The 24,857-nt window shown below is 34.0% G+C and overlaps 2 protein-coding genes and 1 long non-coding RNA gene across 7 annotated transcripts in view; 2 read left to right on the top strand and 1 right to left on the bottom strand.

Moving 5' to 3' along the window:
* LOC130441403 (uncharacterized) overlaps nt 1–24,857 on the top strand; it is a 246,175-nt gene that overhangs the window by 158,181 nt on the left and 63,137 nt on the right. The gene's annotated exons all lie outside the window — the stretch shown is intronic.
* LOC130441390 (DNA-directed RNA polymerase I subunit RPA2) overlaps nt 2,333–24,857 on the bottom strand; it is a 48,360-nt gene continuing 25,835 nt past the window's right edge. For 4 of the 5 annotated variants that reach the window (XM_056775052.1, XM_056775049.1, XM_056775051.1 and 1 more), the window contains 10 exons: nt 24,081–24,373; nt 23,799–24,023; nt 22,563–23,171; nt 11,389–11,675; nt 10,793–10,947; nt 7,154–7,361; nt 6,996–7,095; nt 6,583–6,893; nt 4,768–4,932; nt 2,347–2,578 (listed from right to left, as the gene is read on the bottom strand). In XM_056775052.1, coding sequence (XP_056631030.1) covers nt 2,360–2,578; nt 4,768–4,932; nt 6,583–6,893; nt 6,996–7,095; nt 7,154–7,361; nt 10,793–10,947; nt 11,389–11,675; nt 22,563–23,171; nt 23,799–24,023; nt 24,081–24,373 — 2,572 coding nt within the window. In that variant the 3' untranslated portion in view covers nt 2,347–2,359. Of the gene's footprint in view, nt 2,579–4,767; nt 4,933–6,582; nt 6,894–6,995; nt 7,096–7,153; nt 7,362–10,792; nt 10,948–11,388; nt 11,676–22,562; nt 23,172–23,798; nt 24,024–24,080; nt 24,374–24,857 lie in introns of all 5 variants that reach the window. The other variant, XM_056775050.1, reaches the window with a different exon arrangement.
* Nucleotides 12,880–19,976, top strand: LOC130441395 (UMP-CMP kinase). The gene is made up of 2 exons (XM_056775062.1): nt 12,880–13,342; nt 16,938–19,976. The coding sequence occupies exons 1-2, from the start codon at nt 13,105–13,107 to the stop codon at nt 17,348–17,350; spliced, it is 651 nt and encodes a 216-aa protein (XP_056631040.1). The 5' UTR covers nt 12,880–13,104; the 3' UTR covers nt 17,351–19,976.

Here is a 24,857-nt window from a genome sequence, read left to right on the forward strand (position 1 = left end):
AAACAACATAGAAATATTTATAAGTGTAATCTTGAAAAGGGGGTTTCGCTACTTACGCTGCATTTACTACCTCCTGCTCTTTCAAATTCACAGCACTACACTCGCCATATTAGGCAAGTCGGTCTGTTCTTTAAATAAGCCCGCGAGAGCTGGTAGAGGTTGACGTAATTCATGTTTTAATCATCTGTCAGTGTTTCTTGAAACAAAGCATATCTCGAGATGGCGAGGCGCATTGCTTCAAGTAAGAAACACAAGCAAAAGATCCGTCTTGAGTGAGATTGAAACCCACAACCTTAGTCTCAACCCTAACCGATTACTTTAGCTACTACACAAATGAACACCCGAGAGCTAACTCTTTAAAAGTTTTTATATCAGTGGATTATATCTGGTTTGCATTTGAATGATGTTTGCAGTCCAAGAGTACCCATATAGAACCATACTGAATACACTCAGGGTGTCTAGACCTGACGTGCATCTCAATTCCCGCAGTTTTCCCGCTTTTTCCCGACAACTTTTTCTAATTTTCCCGATATTAGTAAACCAATTTTTAGTAATATTCAATAAACAATAGCATTCAATACAAAAAAAATAATTATCGCTTTTTTATTGTTTTTTCATAAAGAATGATACATATTAGTTACTCATAACAAAATATAAATGATATATATTAGTGAATTAATGACTACTTATATTAATAGCGAATCACAATAGGTTCATTTATTTATTCTTTTCTAAATTTTTGATTTGGTCATTTAAAGCTGATGTTTGTTCTAACAAGTTCTTTCGTTTTGCTTTCAATTCTTTAACTTCTGCTTTTCTTTTTCTTTCATTAGACTCCTTTTGTTTTTGTGCATCTTCATTTTTTTTTATTCTGACAGAACTCCACATATCTACTATGCGCCATTCGCACGTTCAACATCATTTTAGATGTGATAGATACGTGTTTGATGCCCCCTGCAGCAGTAACTGCATCATACATGATGCGCAAGGCAACTAGACTGTTTTCCGCCTGATGTACAACGATTGCCTCTTTGTTTACGGAAAATCCGCGCTCAACTCCTGCATTTCCATGAGATAAAATGAAAATTATTTCTAGAAAATTAATCAAGTTCGGGCAGGTCAAACCGGAATCTTCTATCAATTCTATCCAAAATTTATCAAGCCTTTTTACACTTCGATTATATATCTTCATGGATTGAATGGTGTTAGAAAATTGTAGAATATCTCCATACTCTTTTTATTTTGTCAGCCGTCGAGCCAGAAATCAACTTGTTCGTGTCAACCAGAACAGCCAAGCAAGAGTCAAGTCGCTGTAGAGCTACGTTGGATTGATGTGCGATTAAATTTGGATTCACACAAGTTATGTACTTTGTAAGTTTATACAATAGAGGTGATCGTTCTTGAATTTTTTTAATAATTTTAACGACATAATTCTTACAATCAATCATGAATTTAGTCAATAATTCACCAGAGGGCTTGATTTTAGCATTCTTCAATGCGCTCTTAGCTGAAAATCCTATATCAATTTTGCTAGCAGGAAGCAAATTATGTATTGAAACTACAACTTTCTGTGCATTTCTCCGAAAATTCCCGATCTCGAAAAAAAATACCGTTGTTTTCCCGTCTTTTCCCGCTGCCAAAAAATTCCCGATGGCTAGACACCCTGTACACTGTTTACACCACCTCTTAAACAACATTCACGATTACTCTGACCATCTTCTCGATAACTAAGTTATTATCTTCAGAGATTGAAGGTAAACTAAAATCTTATGACTTGATTTACCTGTTTTATACTAAATTTTTCCACCAATAAACCTTCTCCCGGGAAAATTAAATCCAGCGGGAATCTTCACATTCATTCCTTGACTATTAAACTATAAAGTGGGCTGTAAGGAATTTGCCCTTTATCCCTATTTAAGCTACTCCTACATCTAGCAATTTCAATGCTTTCAAATTTTACATTAATAATATTTACGTCATAATTGCTATGTGCTCTTTAAAACGGAAAATAACGGATCTCTTAGTCTGTCCAATATACTTTTCGTCATAATCACCACAGCTAATGAGGTATATACATGACTCTAAATTTAGAGATCAAGGGATATGAATATGTACGCGGGGCCTCTGGGTCTAGAAGTTACGTTGCTAAATTTGAATCACGTCTCGAGGATTAATTTCATAATTTAACTAATGCGAAAAACGAGGACTCGTAACGCGAATATAAATTAGTTAGTTGATAGTACTTTCAAAATATAAATCAGTTTTATAGTATTAAAATGTGTAAATGAATTAATTATATCATCCAACAACAGGATAAATAATACAATATAAATAAAAGTACTCAGCATCAATATTTTAATCAAACTTCTTGACAACCTAATCTAACATTTATGTTACATGAAGCTAACTGAGTAATGAAAAATTTGAAAATGTATGGTATTTTTATTTTGTTTATGTATTCGTCCGTATCACATAAACGACATGTTTCTTTTGTTTCTGTATGTTGAGGTTTATCCGATAATCTCATGATCGCTGTAATTGGACCCAGCAATGTTCCACAAGATGTACAAATGAAAGCCTAAAACAAATAGTTAATTTAGAGCGATATTCCCAATAAAGAGGATCAATAATTATATTTTATCCACGACAGTTGTTTAATGTACCCATTATACGTCTGTTTACTCGACCTTAATAATACCCATTAATGAACCTATTAATCACCGCTGTCAGATGCTTCGTTGGTCTAACTGTAATATTGTATTGTCTTTTTAATATCATTTTTTATATAATCAATTGAGTTATGTAAACATTAAAAATTAATTTTCCTAGACCAGATTCGAACCCGAGATCCAGAGTTGGAAAGCACGGAACAACAATTGAGTCATCAGCGACTCGGAATATGTGTTTCTTAACACACCATGTTTTTCGAAACAATTTATGAATCTAAGAATCTTTTGAAACAAAATACATCTGACTTAAATCTATCATAATTATTGTTTGTTTGTGTGTTGAAACATCATTTAAAAATGGAGTTAGAAAATGAAAATTTTATTTTAAAATTAATTTTTGAAAAACAAATAAAAAAAATGCGTTTCGACTATCAATTATAGCCCGCTACAATTACACGCAAAAAGTATGGTTAGTGTTTATTTTTATGGGTGAGAGAGTAATAAAACCTACTCACTAATCCAAAACTCAGTACGACCATTCTAATTAGTATTATAGAATATTCTAAATAGTTTTCGGGTACCATTATTGGTGTTTTCTAACCATGAGTTGTTTAAAATATTAGATGACGGTTTGGATTGGTCAAGAACTCTGTGTATTAAAAATTACGTAGCCGTATCATAAGTTTTATAAGGAGCAATTTGCCAATGCCGGTCCTTTGCCAGTTAATGGAAAAACATTAATATTTAATTGTTAAGGGGGTATTCTGGTCTAGAAATTTAGAAAAATTGATTTTTTGGAATTGTTTCTCAAGTTCTATCCGACGGATTCCGTTGCAATTTGGCGGAAATATTTTTTATATATCTCTGTATAGCGTTTGCCTTGGATTTTAAAGTTCAATTTGGAGTATTTATTAAAAATCGAAAAGGTTAAAATAAGGGGGGAAAAATTGATATTTTAAGTCGACGCCATACGATTGTGACATCTTTACAGATTAAGAATTTTTCAAATTTTTTATTCCAGATCACAAGAGCTGTAATCATATCAACCAAGGTGCACCGTTTTTTTTGTAGCCCCCACTTTATCGACCTGAAATTTATTGAAATTCTGATTTTTTTACAATTTCTTTTATATTCTTAATAAGTCAATAAATATCATATAAAAAATGGATAGTAAAAATGTTTTTCAATTTTTCACGTTAGTTCCAAAAATGCTTAAAATCTAGACCAGAATACCCCTTATTAAAGAAGAAAAATGAGGCGAGTTACAAACAGCACATAAATCTGAAGGAAAACTAAAATTTCACATCGCTGTTCCGAAAAAAAATGACGTAAATACAAAAAAAACTCCATATACAATGAAGAAATACATTCCATACAAATGGGAACAAGGACATAACTGTAGTTCCAATCATGACCGCCGTTGGGTATTCGCGTCGAAATATCAGGTGGTGGTAACTTGAAACAACGACAAATAAATAGTTTTCAAAGTTGTTTTTTTTTCTTTGATTTAAATTATCCAGGGACAGAAATTTTATGCAATCGCTGAAAGAACTAATAGGCGACAGTATGTACTTTCAACAAAAAAATTCCAAAGCAAAATTTTAGCATTTACGTCACCGTTCTTCTGGAATGGCGATATGGAAAACAATTCAAAGAAGGAAATTACAAACGAACTTTATTAGAAAAAAGTTTCCGACAGTTCTTGCGAGGGATCGAGATGATGAGAATTATCATATATAATCAGTGATGTTTTAAGTATAGGATTTGATTTGAAAAAAACCACAAAAAATTTGAAAAAATTGATGAAACCTTTATGGGAAGCTATAGAACGATCAGTATAATTTAATGTTTGAAGATGATTTCATGCAAATGTTGGCCATGGCACCGCTTTAGATGGCCCATGCGCAAGGTCCAATTTTGGTACACTTTCTCCAACATATTGGCCGAATAAATGCTTCAATATTGGCTTCCAGTGCGTCAATAGTTGTTGGTTTATCCCTGTAGATAATATATTTAACATGGTCTCACAAGAAATAGTCCAAATGCGTTAAATCACGTTTTACATGGGCACAAATGTCACATGTGTGTAATGTCTTACCGTAGTTTCATCTGAACAATGAAATAACCTATCTTGCAACAGAAACGACGCCCCGTGACTAATGAGGGCGTCTCGTTCCATTTCACCAAAACGGACACCACCGCCTCTTTTTCTTCCTTTCAACGGTTGTCTAGTTAATATATTTATGGGTCCCGTTGATCTTACCTACAGGTAAATATAAAAAATATGTTAATTAAATATACACTCGTGATCAAAAAAATCGACCCAAGTCGCAGACTCGCGGTCAATAGTTTACATCAAAAATTCTGTAGCTCTGATTTTAGCATCTCAAAGCTATTAGTCTTAGCTTCATAATGAGTGGTGTATGTTGTCGAACGAATAAAAATCTTAAATAATGATATAATAATTACTGACAAAGAAAATACAAGCTTAAATTAGTAAAAATAATCATTTATTTGAAATTAATGTATCATTATTTATTGTTCCCTCCATTGGCACTAGTAACAGGTTCCAATCGCTTTTTTATGAATCAAATAAGTTTTATTACTCGATTTTGTTCGATGCTATCCCATTCTTAAGTGCGTGCCGTTTTAAGGTAGGCAATTATCAAAAAATATAATCGTTTATCGATTATATAAAATAATCGATTATTTTCGATTAATCGAATTTCGCCAGTTTTCATCGATGAAACTGGCGTAGGAAACTACAAGATTCCTTAAAACTTCTTTTATGTATAGGTTCGTCATTAATCCTTCCGTTTCACCGCTAATTTCGATAAAACCAACTCAGTTTTTGCTTACATCGAAATACCGGCCCCAATCATCCTCTAAAAGCCACGTTTTTTATGCAATACTGCGTAAATCTTTCTCCAGGTCTTCTGTAGACATCTTCTATTCCTACCATGCAGACATACTCTGCCTACGTCTGAGAAGAGAACGAGGTTTCATTGTTCGTCGGTCCAACCAACGTGTTCTAAAGCAAATCCTAGACCCGCTCGATGGCCTGGGATTAATTTGGGGTCTTATTGGTTCAAGGTTAGCCCCCTTAAGTCTTCTTCTGAATGTCCATCCACACATAGCCACTACTCGCGTTTCTTTGAGCTCTTGTTAGACTTGAACACCAGCGACAGTCCGATTTCTGAGCGATATACTGACAATTAATCGGTCATCTTTCTCGGATGAGCATCGTTTTCTTCTGGAACCGCATATACTATAACAGTTACTAGACTTTTGGTAACTACGGTAAATTCTAGAAACAGAAGACTCACACATGATCAACTACCGTAGGTATCTGAAGTTTTCGCCAATTAAACTGGCGGAGGGAACAACGTGATTACTTCTTTATATCTGTTCGTCGTAATATAGAACAAGTCGGGGTTGCATCCTCCACTTTTAGATATAGGAAGGGATTTTTCTAAATCGGTGTCGGGGTGAAGACGAGTATATGTTAACAGTCTCAGTCGCTCCTTAGAACTCTACTTTTAATAAATAAAACATAAATAAACCAAATATCAAATTATCAAATCAGTGTTTCCAATACAAACAACAGATGCTGAATACACTGTTTACATCCCCACTACACCAACACAATTACACTTTCTGACGCGCGTTTCGTTAACCAAGTTATCATCTTCAGAGACTGAAGCTGAACAATTTCTGAAGACGATAATTTCATTACCGAAACTAGGGTCAGAAAGAGTAATTGTGAGTGTTGGTGTAGTGGTAGTGTAAACAGTGTTTCAGTATGAATACCACCAACGGTTCCAAAAATTCCAACTTAGTTACAAACAACAGATATTTTAATACTATTTAGATTTTTCTGTGTATAATAACAAGCAGTTTCAGAAAAACTGACCTGCCACTTATCTGAAACCATATGCCTCAACCGTTGATAATGTACGATTCCAAAAAATATTTGCGCTGTCATTTCTCTACCATCGATGCCTGAATACATGGTTTCGGTTCCGTAATAATTATAACCGCCTTTTTCTAATAATTTACCGAAATAATCTATGGCGGTATCTTCTTCGGTAAAAATGAATGGTGTCGCGTCATGTACAAGACCATGCAATGCTGCAGATTTACCAGCCATAATTTCAATCATCATAGCAATTGTCATCCGGGATGGGAAACCGTGGGGATTGAACACTATGTCTGGCACAAGACCTAGAAAATAAAACACCGTAAAACTAGAAATAAACTGATAAGAATCAGCAGTAGAAGTAGATAGAAGATACGAAGATTGAAATTAGAATGGATAAAATTCACCTGTTTCCGTGAAAGGTAAATCCTCGGTGGGCCATTTCTGAGAGCAAATTCCTTTTTGTCCGGCTCTACTCGCAAATTTATCACCTACACTTGGATTCCTCTAAAAAAAACTAGTTATATATCATGTACTATCTAAAGGCTTGAGTATCTATACTAACTGGTACTCGATAAGTAAAACAGACTGTCTTCCTGGAATTCTTCTGGTCGAAGTTGGCACACAACTTCACACTGTGCATATAACATTCTTCTTTACCTCTAAATACTTTAACAATATACACTGACCTATCGGCATCGAAATAACTGTACAACGGCTCACTCTCTTTCAGTATTCTACCAATAAATGGTAATCCATCGGAATCTATAAACCTAAATAATTAATTATATATAATGTGACCCAATAATAACCAAAATACCATAACAAGTTCAAGTGAACGATTTACAGCTGTGACATTTCTTTTCAAATGTGTAAAAATGTTATGGGAAACTGGGGAAAGTGTTCAAGTGGTTTGCATGGTTTGAACATGTCGATTGATGACAAACCTCGTTGCAGACGTCCAAAAACAGGCCGAATCATCAAAATTTTCGAGATCTTGTAGCCGTCGAGTGACAATTAACTGCCAACAAATAAAAGGTTATATTGAAGGTCTATTCAGAATTTTAACGGAAGATTTGGTAAAGAAAAGGGTAATGCATTTGTTCTTTGGATTCTAACTGACAATCAAAAAGAAATCGAGTTGAAATATGTCGTACTTTAAAAGAACTGTTGAATCTGATCCAGATTTTCATTACTGTTGGTGTTATAGTTAAGACCCAAATATCGTAAAGTCTAATCACAAAGAAAAATGATTTTGTTAGTGGTTTTTATTGCCAAAGATATAGCTTATGTAAAAGCGTTGCTCTCGCGTCTTTCAACGATCTACTTGCAAGGGGAGCTCGGCAGAGATGGATGGAGACACCTGGCTTGAGACAAGCTGAGGCATATATAGATGGACCTCGTGCGTCTCACACAAATCAACTGTTCGAACTATCAAGCGCAGAATCCGACTAGTGACCGGATTTCTAATCAGACACTGCCATCTACGCACCTTGGGGATCATGGACGATCCGGAGTGCCTTTGGTGCATGGAAGAGGACGAAACCGCAGACCTGCACACACACATATAGCGCGGTTTTAAGCCTCACAACTTGCCTAATGACATCAAAGGTTTCAAGACAAAACGCCTAAACGGCTTCTCAAAGAACATCGGCCTTTGGTAACATCAAGAGGGGCACGACGGGCCTATCTAAAGGCATAAGTGCTCAACGGCCCCTTGGCCGCCCACAATTAACTATGAACTATAGCTTATGTAGAACTTGTTCCCCTAGGTCAGAGTGCGAAACAAACTTTAGGAATATTGCGCAACAGTGTTAGCGAAAAAACGATTTGTGGGTAGGACAAATCATTAAAACTGATATCTATTTTAAATCGACTCAAAAAATCCATGCTTAAAATGAGCGAATGATTAATTGAAGGTATAATCAGAATCTTGATAGCTTTAGTACATTATTTACAGTAACGGGAACGGTAATGAAACCCATAAATTGCTGTGGTACACGATCAGCAGTAGTGATATGTATTGAAGCATCATATTCAATAGGTACATGAAGAGAATTAATAAGGGAAAAACCTTGGTTCCCAAGAACACTAGAGCTGTTTCCAGTGTCAACCATAGAAAAGAGAATAATTCGTCCACCATAACAACAGTTTTTGGCACCTTACTTGTCTGACCTTGCTCCGTGCGACTTTTTCTTTTCCTCACGTATCAAAATAGACATAAAAGGACAACCACAACATTGAAGAGATCAAGAAAGAACTATCAGCAACTTGTACAGATGAAAAATGGTTCATAGCAGCGGGCCAAATGTATAAGTTTTAATTTGTATGAGTAATTTAAGTAAAATTTTGAAATTAAATACATTTTTTTTTAATAAATCCGATTATTTGTCCTCCCGCATATCTCAAAAAAACTAGTCGCATTTTAATATTAAAATTGTTTAGCAATTTGATAATACTCAGGATTTGAAAGTAGAAGTAGAACGTATTGGTGTTAATGAAAAAAGAGATAATTGTTTTGAGCTTTTGAAAATATCAATCAGGGTATAGAAACTCGCTGGCGGTGGAAGGGAAAATGAGCTGTAGCGTCCTCTCTTAGTTCATGAGCACAACTAATACGCTTGTTAATTCATGTAAGTTTAGTACTGCTCATGAACCAAGAGATGGCGCTGAAACGAGAGCTCGAGTTGGCTATCTATGATATCATCCACCTTTAAATTCTGGAATCTTACTCGATTTATGATGACGGTTAATTTTTTTCAATGAAATAATCACATTAGCGGCTGGTTATATTATAAATGTTGAAATGTTTTGATTATAACGAGCACTGGGGCTGAAATCAGTAATCTCTTTGTACAAAAAGATGAATTGCAGTGTTGTCAATAGCTCGACACCGAACAAAGTAAAATGCCCATTAGATTTCAGCAAAAATTAACGAAGAATGTTAGGTTAGGTTCTACGAAATAATCATAATCCATACAAAAATTAACATAACCACAATGATTGTTTTGCATGAAATTTTGTAGAGGACATTAAGACAAGAACTACTTTGATTCTTCATTATATGTTTCGAGTTCAATTTTTAGTTTGTTGATAATTTTTTTTGGTAAACAAAAATAAAATTGTTTTTTAGAACAAAATCATTCCAGATATCACTTATATACAAGGTCCCAAAAGAAAGTTCGCCTTTGTAATGCTTCAACGCATCTATTCGGAGGTTCGCTGAGGTATGTCAATCGCTAGCCTGTTTCTTGGGAATTGAGTCGCTATGGAGCGGATCGCGCGTAGTGTGTGCGTGAATTTTACAAAATTCGGCGACTGTAGTGCGTAGAAATGCAATATTCGTCACTCAAATGATGCACCAGACGTTCGGTTGATTTAAAAATGGATCGTGATGTTTGAAGAGACCAAATCGCCAATTAAACCAAAATCCGAGCGTCCAAACTCTTCTTCTAGAAGACGTAGACAGTGTTACTGACCCATTTATCTATTATAAAGCGTACTGTTGCGTTAAACCTGTATAGATCATCATTATTTCGCATTTCACACAAAGGTTTGGGGCTACACACTTACAAAATTCAGTAGGTGCAATCAATGAAGTCTCAGGATGCTGAATGGAGGCTTGTCTTCGTAAACCAGATGCTTGAACGCTTTCTATCTGTTTTTCTTCTTAATGGAGATGTCAAAAAGTGGAATTCTCGTTACTGGAGTGCAGTCAATGCAAAACACAAACATCAGAAACCCTTACATTTGCCTAAAGTAAGGAATTTGAAAGTTACAGTGAATTCAGAGGGTTATGTGCAGATGTTAGACTATTTCTTCGAGTATGACCAGCAAAAATTTAATGGTTATAACCAAAAACCGTTCCAGCAGTTTGGAGCAGCTTCACAAACTTCCAATAAATGTTGCAAAGGTGACACAAATTGGCCCCCACACAGTCCCGATTTATCATCTACGGACTGTTTCCTGTGGGGTTATGTAAAATCAAAAGTTTACGCTAACAAATCGACTTTCTCGTCACAATTAAAAGAAAATATCTGTCAAAAAATGGCACCATCATGAAGAATATCTACCGAACCGTTACAGGAAAACATTTTTTTCCATAAATTCCTTATTTTTATCAAAATTATTTTTTTAAAATGTTAACTTTCTTTTGGGACACCTTGTATTCATTTAACGGTGAAGTTTTTAAAGAATTTCTTACTTGGCTAAAGATGTATCTTTGGAATCAGGATCTCTCTCGAAAAAGGAGCCTGCATGATCCAATGTCACAAATTCAGATTTGTATATGCTTCCATGACACAACCCTCTCTCTTCTGATGCTTTATTAATTATCATCGCATCCTCCATGTCGTAACCCTACAGAAAATGATCTTTATATATTATAATCTGTTTTTAAGTATGAGAGAGTAATAAAACTTACTTATCAAAACCAAAACTTAGTACGGTCATTTTAAATATTATTACAGAAAAACTTTTCCTTAAATGTACCCGAGCTAATACAAATGTTCGGGTTTTTATCGGTTTTTCATAACCATAAGCTGTACAGAATAATAGAAAAAGGTTTGGAGTGGTCAAAAGCCCCTATAATTGTTTATTTGCCTATAAAAGTTTGAAATTTTGTTTTATTTTAATTCCAAGAATCTCTTCCTGAGAAATTCCACCGAAAATACGATTTCAGATTTTTCCAATAGTAAGGAGGTCCGAGTTGTGCATTCTTAACAGTTTCAGTTTAGTTGCAGCTTGCAACATCACAACATTTGGTAATAAAAAAATTGAGAAACATAAATTTCTACTTACTGTATAACTAATGACGGCCACGATTGCGTTAGTCCCCATCGCAAAATCATCCAACTGAATATTATCATAATGTACAGGTCTGAAAAGGGGACTTCCGGGAGTTTGTAGTCTGTAAAGTTTGGTTTCTGATTGGAGATCCCATGTGTGACATGGTGAACCCATTGTTTGCTTCCCCATCTGACATTGGTACATGTTACGGGGCGATTGGTTACAATCTGGCATCGGAATAAGCTGGGCCAAATTTGATAGAAAGCCAGTCTTAGAAAGTTCCATATGAGTAGTGACTTCTAAAAAAATATTAGAACTCTCATTTTTTTCATATAATTTCTTTAATCATCATCAGTTCTAATAAAATAATTTTATCCATGACCATGAATATTTTTAATTAAGTCTTCTACACGTAATTTTTTTTAAATCAATACCCCTAGATTCTAATCTCAGAAAATCGTAACAATTTATAAATCGAAGTAACTTTTGAAACGAAATAAATTTTACTGAAACTTGTCAACCTTATTGTTTGCGTGCGTAGAGTTCTCAGTGTTTTGATATTTTTTTTATTATGTAAAACTCAAGCACAAGAGGGTAAACCCTTTTACACCCTAGTAGTGCTTGCCGTGTGGAGATTTCTGTACATATTGATTTTGAACTTCTGTAGGTTGTAGTGCTTGGAAAAGACGTGCCTTGTAAGCACAGTTCTAGGCGGGATTGTTGAACAACTCGGAAGAGAATTTTCCGTGGTAGTAACGGTGAAAAAAAGACAGGTCAGCGACCTTTCTTCTATGCTCTGAGATGTCCAAGTTTCTGGTCATCTCTGGATCGTCTATAAGTCGAACTGCTCTCTTCTGTAGTGAGTCGAAGTGTGAGCTGTAGTGAGCGGAGTATAAAGCTTTTTGGTCTTAAAGACAGCTCCAAGTTTTTGTGCAGCTGATTTGGCTAAATCGGCCACGTGACTATGTCAGGACATATTGGTTCCAACTTCAACAACCAAAAAGCGAATATGTGTTGATTTTGTTAAAAAATCAACTGTAAATGGATATAGAAAGTAAAAATGACTTTTATTCAAGACAACAAGAAATTAGAGAAGCTGCTGAAGTTGCCTCATTAAATTTTTTGTTAGAAAAGTAAAGAAAAGTATTTAATATGGCCTAATAATCTTTTTTGAACTGGGAAAAGGAGTTAATAATAACTATAAGTAAATACCTTCATCTTGTAATATTAGATACGATTTTTATAATTTTCCACATCTATATCCCGTGTATATATGAATAATAATATAATGAATAGAATATTTGTTAGAAAATGCTTCTAATAATGTAACAAAATTTTCGAACAAAAAAACTTTTTCATAAATAGTTGTCGTTAATAAAGTATATTATTACACAATGGTTCAATAGTTAAAATTACTAAAGCCGGTACTGTAAAATTTAAAACTATCAAGGCAAAGTGAAGTTTTGTTCTGGGTCAACAGACAGATCTACTTTTTCTTTCTTTACCATTGACAATAATATATGTCTATCTTTGTTATTGTAGTTTCGATTTCTACGACTTCTAATGACAGTATATATTTTTAGAATGGAAAGAGGATTAAAAGCAATAAATATTAATTTCAAACCATTTTTATGAAAACACGTGGATTTATCGATATACGTTAAGGGGAAGTGACTGGTTACGTAATTGTCATATCAACAGGAAAAAAGTCGATTACAATGTGAGGTTATGTTTGCCTTACTACTTGGCAGTCGAGTGTTTCGGACAGTCGTTACAGTTGCATTCAATATGAAACCGAAAGTTGTCTTTGTTTTGGGTGGCCCGGGTGCAGGTAAAGGAACCCAATGCTTAAAAATTGTAGAACATTTCGGATACACACATTTATCGGCCGGCGATTTACTCAGAGCTGAGAGAAATAATCCAGGTTCTCAGTATGGTGAACTTATTGAAAATTACATTAAAGAAGGTAAAATATCATAATTCTTATAAAAGACCTTGACTCAAATGATTATTACTAACCAGTTATTTTAATAATAAGAAATTTGCATTTTATCGATAAATAATAAACATATATTACATACTTTGGTAAATGATGATTCATTTATTAAAACTTTGTATTAAAACAAATTCAAGTTTGTGGATTGTATTTTTAGCAAACATTTATGTTATTATTTGATCAAATCTTGCACATTAAGTCAAAATATGAAGAAATAATTCATAATTATAAAAATCTTCTCAACAATTCATTGGGTTGGTTTTTGACTATTTATTCTAATTTATTCTTAGCATATTGAGCACATCCAAAGTTTTTGAATTATACTTTCTTTGCATTCTTTTACTATAAAGAGGATAGAATATTATAATCATTGTAAAGAAAAATATTTATAATACTTGGGGAATCAATAACAGTTCAAGTACTAGAGCCCAAAAATCATTGCCATCAGTTATAAGGAGTTTCTCCCATAAAACATAAAACCACTGGATACAGGCAGTAGCAATAAGGGGTGGAAGTGCAAAATTTTTGGGGAAAAGCTGACAGCTAGTTGGATACAAATGGGGTAAAGAGGACTAAAGTTTTTGGGAAAAAATCGTCATCGATAATATGTTGGCCATTTTGACCACTTGAATTTGAACCCCTGAGGTGTCCAGAAGGGCTGACAGTTAGGTCGGTACCAAAGGCAGTAAAAAGGGGTAAAATTATTCCAAGCCCGTACTTTATATTTGTATTTTCTAATTTTTGTTAATTCACTTTGCAAACATATTATTAGTTTATTTATTTTCTTTTCTTCACATTTTTATGCAAAATAATGGAATTTATTTAAATAAAGTTAATAAACCAATTGGTGGACGACCCAATATCTGGACATTTCCACTTTATAAATAGAATAATTTTTAAAAGGAAAATATCCATAGAGGAACCTCTAAACACCTATTTTTTATATAAATTTTATAGACAATAACAAATTTTCAGTTTAGTACTATCATCCTTAATTACTTTCCTATTAAAACCTACCCACATTGACATATCACTTGAAATAGTGTGACGACACCCATGCTAAATCAATTTCTTTTAATATTTCCAACATTGGTACCACTAACATTTCGGCTATCAAGAGGCAACAAGTGATATCAATAGTTTTGTATGTCAGGCATAAACGCATAAAAAATTCTCCTTTTTTTAAAGATGATGAAGTTTGGTAATTTCTTTGATTTCTCCATCACTGACTTATTTCGATATAAAATTTCAACAGTATTGTGTAAAGTTTTTTTACCTGTAAAAGTTTCAACATAACGATTGAAATTGTCATATACTACTCCTGTACATAAGCCAGGCAACAAAACAGTATCAAAAGGGCAAATCATTGATTTAAACTTCTTCAACAATGCTGTAACTATGGCAGGGACCCATTTTTTTGCAAATATCTACTACTAGTTATACTTTTTAATGTAATGCAAATATTACCCATGTGACGTTACCCACCAATATCTACCACAAATATTCTTTCACAAAATATACTAAACGTTTGCGAAAAAATGTCAATGTCATAACAATTTTCAAGAAAATCGACCTTGATTATCGAAATTGCATGGGAAATCGGATGGTACCTGGTCTAACCATATGATTTCAACCCATGGTTAAATTTCAACTTTCTGTTTAGAGAAATTTGGTTAAAAATTGGCATGTCGGTACTAAAAGCTAACTTCAGGGATCACATTTTTTGGTTATGTTGCTGGCCTATAAGTTTTTTAATATAATGATATTATAATAAGAGACAGTCACATTCACTGAATGTAGACTAATTTTCACTTTGACAGACCACCGCAAATTATTTGAAGTTTTTCTAATACTACACTATTTTAGGGGTGTTTTTCCTATCTGTTACAATGACAATGCGCCTTTGTACGCTTCTGATTTAGACACTTTATGGGTCATATGGCAGACATATTATCGATGACGATTTTTTTCCAAAATTTTCACCCAGTTTGAATCCACCTAGGTGTCAGCTATTTAGGATTTTAATTAATTGGGTCATTTTCAGCAAAAATTTTGGACTTTCACCCCTTATTACTAACTTGGATTTTTTGGAGCCGATGGTAATATTCATATTGAATACACTGAAGAAATACTTTCAGTCTCTGAAGACTCACTTCTTGGTTATCGAAACGTTCGTCAGATAGTGTAATTGTGAGTGTTGGTGTAAACAGTGTATTCAGTATTCACCCCTTATTGCTACTCCATGTATCCAGTAGGTTATCAGCCCGCTAAGGAACATAATTAGCAATACTAAATAAACATGTTTTACAGGAGAAATTTTATATTACTGATGTCGATAATTCTTAGGCTCTAGCTTTTTTTAAAGGAGACCTTGAATTGACCTTTATTTATATACAGGATGGCGCAATATAACGTGCACTTATTAAGTATAGGAGAAAAAAAATAAATACTTAAGGTATTGTTGAAATAAAAGATATGATGATTAGGTAATTAATGAATTTGTGATATGTGAAAACTCTTGTCAATAAATCTGGGGTGATTGCTGTCATTTCCTGACGGATATTTTCCTTTAGCTGACTGATGTCCCTCGGATTGTTCATGTATTCTTTATGTTTGAAGTGTCCCCACAAAAAAAAATCAAGAGATGTTAACTTAGGGGGTCAAGGGATATCACCTCTTTTGGAAATTATTCTTGCAGGAAACATTAGTCTCACAGCCGCCATAGAGTCATTTGGTGTGTGATTGGGCGCTCCGTCTTGTTGGAACCCAGTTCTCGTATTCGTTATTGTTGATCTCGCAAGTTCTGGAGTCAAATATCCTTCTAACATCGCAACATAGCGGTCGATGTTAAAGGTGATGTTTAGTGCTCGTGAATCTTCAAAAAAGAGAGGGCCAATAATTCCTTTGCTTGAGATTGCTGCCCATACCGTTACTTTTGGACTATGCATTGGTTTGTGATGTTTCATTTTTGGATTTTTTTCCGGTTCAATAACGACAATTTTGTCGGTTTACGAACCTTTACCTTATCAATATTGTCTGTGGTCCTAGACGTCCTTGAACGATCTTATGCTGGTGGTTTAAACGTGGAACCGGTCTCTTCAAAACGCTTTATCCATATTTTAATTAAATTTGCACTCGGAGCTTCATTAATGTTCCTTAATCAATATCCTGAACGATACAGTCGCCTTGTCAAGACGTGAGAACGACCGTTCTCGTAAAACGTGCAAGCACACAAAGCACGACGCTTTCCGTCGAAGTGACTCCACGAGTGCAACTATCCAACTACTCTAGGCTCCCCTCGCCCAAGCACCGCTTACCACGTGAAAAAAGATGTTGCAATTTGCTCGTTTTATTGCGCCACTTGTTATCAATGTTATTGGATAACTGTAGGAAATTTGCATTTTATCAAAATAATAGATACGATAATCAAAAAAAGGAGATAAAAACAAAAGAAAATTTATGGAATTTGATTTTTTTAAAATAACTGAACGTTAGTCACTACAAAAACTTGTAGTAACCTTGAAAATTCCTTATTCGTAGTTAAAATTATATTTACTTTTTACAGGAAAAATTGTACCTGTAGAAATAACGTGCAGCCTTTTAGAAAAAGCCATGAAAGAGTCCGGCAAAGAAAAATTCCTTATCGATGGATTTCCCAGAAATCAAAACAACTTGGATGGTTGGAACAATGTAGTTGCTAATAAAATCGACTTACAGTTCGTTCTTTTCTTTGACTGTCCTTTAGATGTATGTTTAGACAGATGTATCAAGAGAGGAGCCTCAGGTAGTGGTAGGACTGATGATAACGAAGAGAGTTTGAAGAAACGTTGCAATGTATATATAAATGAAACAAGACCCATCATTGAACATTATGAAAAATACAATTTGGTTAAAAGAATAGATGCAAGTAAAACAGAAGCTGAAGTATTTGATGAGGTGAAGCAGATTTTTCTTGGCAATGCAGCAGGAGACCACTAGTAGCGATAATGTAGATAATTGAGAATATTTTAAGTTAACGTCATGGTCAATAAAAATAATTTTTAGGTAAAATTGGTGATTATATAGATAGCGTTATGCCAGTTTTTTCATGGTATACATGGTAATTTTATTAATATGCAAAGTTTATTTTTTTAAATTATTTATATAAGGGTATCTAGAAACAACTACAAACACTAGATGTGATTTTATGTCCACTTTCGTAAAATATGTTTTTCAAGGGTTTTTGTTTACTGTAAATTTGATACAAATTTCCTATTCTGCTTAATTTCACTGGTAATTCCAAAATTTTGAGGATTTTTCTGAAAAAATATTCTCCTGTTTGGAATTCGCAGGTATGCACCGTTTTTTAAAAAAAACAGTTACTGCTATAGTTTAGGTTAAGCTTCGAACAAAAACGATTTTGGCATAGTTTTCCAGTTCTTCCTCTCTTTTTATTTTATTCAGCAAACTAGACAATTTCTTCTTTTTTCTGTCATCATGTATCTTATAAAGACATTTCGAAGTCTCAAACTCAAACTTTTTATAATTATTAATATTAGTACTTGTATGAAATTTTCCCAGATACATGGATCGGTAGCACGGGTGTAATAAAATCCCCCGCTAGATCTTTTTTGGATTTTTTCTTATGACCGAAAAACATTGCGGACAAGACAAAAATTGATAATCAGGGCCAACTGAAATAGAGATATTCCCATACACAGCAACATAACTACCACAACGTATGCAGATGACACTGGTAGGGTAGTGTCCAATTGTAATATTAAACGGGCATCTTCAGCAACAATAAGGAAGTGCAAAATAACTTGGAATTCATCTGAACCGACGACTAACCTGGAGCACACACATACTAACCAAGAAAAAGCAATTGGGTCTAAAACTCGGCAAACTGTACTAGTTAATAGGTCAAAAATATCAACTAACAACAATTGACAACAAGCTGCTAATATGCAAAGTCACTAAAACCCATCTGGAGTTATGGTATTCAACTATGCATCCAACTCAATTATAGCAATTCTAGAGAGATTTCAATTGAAAGTATTCAGAATTATTGTAAATGATCCTTGGTATATACCCAAAAATCACTTATCCCAAAAATATTCTTACCGCATGGAAATCCATTCCAACATATTGGCTCAACCTCTAATGAGACCTCCCACCCAGATCTATTTTAGATTGTTTCTGATACCCGAAAAATATTTGGTACAATACAAAACCTTGTAATCAGGATCAACTGAAAAGAGAATACCATTAAGATCAATACGTTTTTGCATGCGTTTGAACCAATTTTTTCCATTCCGAAAGAAGCACCTCGAAACCATGTTATTTAAACACAACCACCGCTTCTTCAGATGTACAAAAACGATGTCCTCGCAATTTTTTTTTGATCTGCGGAAATAAGAAGGTGCCAAACAAGGTATGTACGGTGGATGAACCATCAATTCGATGTTACGACTATTCAAAAACGTTTTTGTTCGAACTGATGAGTGAGAGATCGCATTTTCGTGATGGAGAATGATTCGTATTCTGCGATTGGTTTCTTCTTCTGGCAAACAAATGCTGGTGTGCCGTTCTACGTTACTCCAATCGATCGGTGGCTAAATGTCCAGTTATTCCGAAAAAACAGGCGACCATTTGCTTCAAAGTGCGTAAAAATGATTTTACGTTGGGTGTATGTAATGATTGAATTGTTCCAATAATTAGTTTATATAAGCAATTGGATTCAGGTTTCGCAACAAGTGGTTGTTATGTATCCTGTCTTTTTATCAATCGAAATACCTTTCTCAACACGCCGACAGATATCCTAAATTGTTTGTCCTGGTATTCCCATTCTTACAAACTGATTTCTTCAGATCTTTATTTTGTTCATAAAACTTGACAATTATTTCACGTCGTTCGTTTTCTTTTAGATTTTCCATACTTAAAACTAAACTTCTAACATTCTCAGTCAACGCCTACTTGCTAAGCTGTTAAAAAATGTACGGATTTTATGACTCCACACCCACACATGTTCGTTCTTGCACTCCATTTGAAATTAACCCACAACCAGAAACTTTAATGAAAATCACGCACTACTTGCTTCTAAAGTAACTTCAATGTGACCAGTATCATGTCAAACGACAAAGTACAACACTAACATAAGTTATCCAAAAAATAAAGCAACTCTCTCTATCAGTAGAAAGCGAAAGTACTTAATTACCAACCTTATAGAAAAACATATACTATCTATAGTTTGCATTTAGCAGAAAAGTATCCAGACATCCTGTATAATGAGAAGAATAATAATTGTCAAGTATTAAGTATTTAAATTAGTTTTGACCTAAGTTTGAGTCACTTTATTATCATTTCATTATTATATTTATAAAAAAAAGTGTGACTTAGCTAATTAAATAATTTTTATAAGCAGAAATTGGATATTTAAAATAAAAATGATAAGATGGAATATTCAAATTGTTAGATAGATTATTAGGTTGAAATTGATTTATTATACACTAAGGTATGATAATGAATTTTGATTTTGTTAAATAATTGTACTTACACTGGAAACTATATATGTATGTAATTTTATATTTATGGCGAAATAAAACTATTCATAGACTTATTTTTATATAGTCACTTCATTTTGTACACACTTTTTCATATTTGTATAAAAAAACTTGTTCAAGCTTTCATCTTATTTTAATAACCTTAAAATACAATAAAACAGTTGCTACTCAAGTCTTGAGTTAGACTAATAAAAACAAATATTTATAATTCGATATTTTTTTTCAAAATATTTTCCATTGGGACCATTTTTTCCATTCCGATTGAGGTACCCCCAAAAAATGTTATTTCAACTCCAAAAAATTTTGAAACGCAAATATCTCGAAAACTATGAAGAATACTATAAAAACTGTCGTAGCAAAAGAGTACAAAGTTCTCTACCAAAAAGTATCCCAGGTATTTGTTTCTAGCCTAAAAATTTTCACCTTAAAATGGACTTATGCACTCAAAAATATTTTGAATAACTCGAAAAAAAAGTGTACAGCACAAAATGCTCTCTACAGATTGGTGCTTAAGGATTTTTTTCTAACCTCAAAATTTTCACTGTAAAATGGGTTCATGTACTCAAAAACATTTTGAATTGCGAATAACTCGAAAACTATGAGGATTTCGACACAAACTGCTGGGAAAAAAATGTGGAGCGCAACATTAGGTACAAAAAAGGTTTCAATTTGTTGCTAACCTCAAAATTTCCATTACAAAATAGGATTATACACTGAAAAATATTTTGAATAACTCGAAAACTATGAGGAATTCGAAAAAAAGTGCTTGAGCAAAAAATGTAGACAACAAAAAGAAACTATTAAGAAGTCTGAATCTTGAAATAATAATCAACCGAGAACGAAAATAGTGTTCATGATAGCGTTTTTTAAAAGTTAGTTCGTTTGAAACCAAGAAGTACTTCATGAGTGTTATATACACGAAAATATTGATTATAATACGAACAACAAATCTCTCGTTGAATTTGTTTGTTTATATATGGCGAGTGATAAATTTCATCCATTGAAACTTCAAGTGCTTATGTGGACAATATACATCTTCGTTTCGCAAGATTTTCGAAAATTATGCATAGAAAATAGAGATCTCAACCATCACGATGCATTTTGGTCTTTGAAAACGAAGTAGTTTCCCAAGAGTTATAGCAGTTTCCATGTACGCCTGGAACGTAAATTGGCTTGAATTCGCGTGCGGATGCTCCGGCTTTTGGCGTTTGAGGAGATTTACTCATTAATAGTGGCTCCAATGAAAAATAACTTAATTGTAGAAAATTTTGTACTCTACATTTTTTGATGGGCAGTTTTTTCGAATTCCTCATAGTTTTCGAGGTATTCGCGTTTCAAAATTTTTTCAAGTTACAAGTTCCAAGATTTCGAAAACCCGTGCCTGTAATTTTGTTAAGAGTTGCTAGACTTATTCACTATCCCAAAACCTCCTAGAATCCCTTAATCCTATTTCACCTGTACTATGCATCAAAAGGTTTTGGGTATCGTAAATGGTGAGTTGACATTGGCTGCTGATTAAGGATTAATTCGAAACCAAGGACTCGCTTACTCACTTCTTTTTGTTGAATACGCTGAATGCTATTAATGAGGAACTCATGGCCTAGAATATTTGGGCCAAGTTGAGTTCTGTATATGAACTGAGTGTAAATCAGAGATTAGATACTCTTTTCTTATGGAATCATGAATGCTCACGATGGAATTGTCAATCATGTTGCGCGCCTTCAGCGTGATTTCGAGGAGCTCAATATAGAATTGAAGAGGCTGTAGCAGGCTGAACTGTTCGAATTAATATTGATGAGGCGGATCATGTCAACTCCCCCCTCCAACTTTGAATTTAACCCAAAAACGGCGTCTCTGAAAATGCTATAAAGATTAGTGCAAACTGCATGGTTCTTGCAAGATACCAGAAGTGATGGCGTTCGAGGCTAGAGAAAGTCGAGGTTCTCCTTAAGGCTGCAGTACTATTATTATTATTATTGTTGTTTAACAATAGTAGGCGGTTAAAAGAAAAAAAACCGATGAAACTATTATTTTATAAATTTAAACGTGAAAGTTTTTCAGAATACTGTTCACACTAAAAGTAGTGCACAATTTGATTGTTTGTAGCTAAGTGACCAGCATCAGATTTGTTTTTGGTAATGTTTGTATTTGCAGTAGTCACTGTCTCTTCTTCTAATGCATTCCACATTGTCAAAAAGTTCTTCCGGGGCAACCTGCAGTTTGCTTTCCTTAGATAGTTTTTTCGAATTCCCTCTTTAACTGCTGATTTGTATTCAGATGGAAAATGTCCAAATCACAAGTGTAGATATGTGTTCTTCATAGCATAAATCTTTCAGTGGAGGAGGTATTTTAGTAACCCTTCGCGAAAGCTCAATATCCTTCACAAAATATATATACGTTTTGTAAAGAAGTGTGCAAGTCGTCTTGGAGTAACTGCCGCTCAGAAGCAGACTTGGCAAAAACTTTGTATCATCAGCAAAGAATATTATATTTGTTTTAATGTTCACAGCAAAATCACTAATGTAGATCACAAAGAGAAGGGGACCAACAACAGACCCTTGAGATACTCCACTAAGAACCTCGTGACTACTAGTGACGGTAATAATTCAACGTAACAAGGATTTTATAGTAGAAAATTAGTTACTTACTTTTATATGCTTCTTCGGGGGTTACACATATATCCATATAGACCTGTTCGAACGTCCCCACCAATTCTATCTTGTTTGTATACAAATTCATCAATGGTCTCATCATTCTAGCCGGTCCGGTAAACAAAAAAATTCCGGGATATTGAGCGACGGTTTTTTTTAAAGGAACAAACGCTATTTCTAGAGTTTCCGGTATTATTACCCCTTTTATTTTGAACAGACGCAGTCGTTGTATAAGTTTTGCGGCGTCGTTTCCATCAACATAACCTATAATTCTACCATCCAATTGTACTACATAACTGGTTTTCAAATCTGTGGTGTCGGCATATTTTGGAGGTTTCATACCAAGTTCAGTTAGAACCAATGGAATATTCTTTACTTTAACTGGATCAGGTACATTTGTTATGATACAGTTTAAAGTGAGATGATTCAAAAGACCACAAGGTGCACCGTCCGGTGTGTGTACAGGACATATAAACCCCCAAGCATCCGGGAGTAACTGCCTGGCCTCGGTGGTTCTCATTTCTTGAAAGAAGGCCCCTCTGTGAACAGCTCGAAAATGGGACATGTAGCGCATTCTGTTGATATTTTCAGCCATAATCACCAAACCTGAAAATTTAAAAAGTTATGGAATGAAATCGTATTTCAAAAGTATAACTTTCATTCGAATTGTCTTTTCAAGTGCTATTTTGAGTTTACCAGCATTAATTAGTTATAATTATGTGAGTTAACGATTGAATATGTTTTCAAAACATGGGGCTCCCATTTTATCAATCAGAGCTAAAATGAAACTACAGCAGGGCCTCTTTAATCAAAATATTTACCCCCAGTTCGAATTCGTGAAGGGATCAGATTACAGCATAGAGAATGAAATGCCAGACCTGATCGAAAGCCTCCTGGACCTCCGTGAAGATGGCAAGAGCGCACTGATTTCAGTTGGCTGCTTTAGTCAAGATAGTTTGAAGATTGCTGATGGCGTTATCTCAATGTTAAAAAAAGCTCAACTATATATAATAAACAACAGTTCAAAATCTTTCTGAATGGCTCTGGGGTAGTCAAAAGGTGTGGTATATGTATAGTGTAGCAATTGTATATGAATGAATTTGAAAAACATTGAATAAAATAATGTAGTAAATATAATGTAAAATAAATTAACACTGATGCTAATTTGGCACCACCCATATTTAACACATACTACATACCCTCCTTAGTAAGTATAAGAAAGTAAACTCGAACCTTTGTCTTGCATCAGTCCTAATCCGGAAATACTATTCAAATTTCCTGTAGCTAAGAAGTTTGACATGGCAGCCTCAATTCCACCGCTGTATCTCGCTGCTTTCAAAATTTCTGTTTGGCTGAGCGAAAAGTTGGTAGATTTGGCTAATTTAATAATGCTCAATTTTAATATGTTCAACCAAGAGTAGAGTTTCTCTTTGATAATTTGTAGATACAAATGGCCACCTGAAAATATATTTCATTTTTATATATAGAGTGGGTTAAATTTATTAATTTTTTTACCTAACAGTAATTCTTGCATCATTACGGCATCCGCACCTTCTATCTTGCATTTATCTTGAGCAAACGAGAACAGTTTCTGAGTCATGAACACCAACATATTGAATTTATCTTCATTAGTGTCCAAGTGTATTAAAATGCATTTTTTGAATATAAAATCGGCTATTTCTTGGTCGGTTGACCATTCCGGACATTCGCGGAATTTCACCCTAAACATATTTCCTATATACGACCGACAGTCTTCTTTATTGTGGAGGTTTTCTTTGTGAATTGCTCTCAGCATATTTTTGACACAACTGAAAAATCATTGAACTAAAATAACATGGAGGATACAGCTAGGATAGGTGGATATGGATGAAAACTGTTTATGGTAGAAATCACGAAAATGGGTTGGGTTGAATTAAAATTTATCATTAAAAATTTAAATCATGGATTAAATTATATTATTTGTATAACCGCAACTGCTGGAACAAATTTAGTTAATAATATTTATTATTTATAAATCTAAATTTCTTTAAAATATAATTTTAATCACTGTAAAAATTTTCTGTCAAATAATTTACATATAATTAAATATATTATTAAATGAAAAATGTGAAATAGAAAATTGTTGGAATTCAGAAATTAAGGAAAGGCGCAGTGAAATCATTAAAATGAAGCCATGACAAATGTGAAGTAGTAAGTTGGTGGTAATCCAAAAAAGAGAAACGGTACCCGTACAAATGGAGAAAAATCAAATTACACTAAGATAAAATTGGGATCGTGAAAAAAACTGATTGT

This window comes from Diorhabda sublineata, chromosome 3, assembly GCF_026230105.1.
Source record: "Diorhabda sublineata isolate icDioSubl1.1 chromosome 3, icDioSubl1.1, whole genome shotgun sequence".
Lineage (NCBI taxonomy): Eukaryota > Metazoa > Arthropoda > Insecta > Coleoptera > Chrysomelidae > Diorhabda > Diorhabda sublineata.

Excerpts from the sequence above, each read along its gene's own strand:
- LOC130441395 (XM_056775062.1), top strand. The coding sequence starts at position 13,105 with ATGTTTGCCTTACTACTTGGCAGTCGAGTGTTTCGGACAGTCGTTACA. Across the intron at positions 13,343-16,937 it reads TGAAAATTACATTAAAGAAG|GAAAAATTGTACCTGTAGAA; the intron begins GTAAAATATCAT and ends TACTTTTTACAG.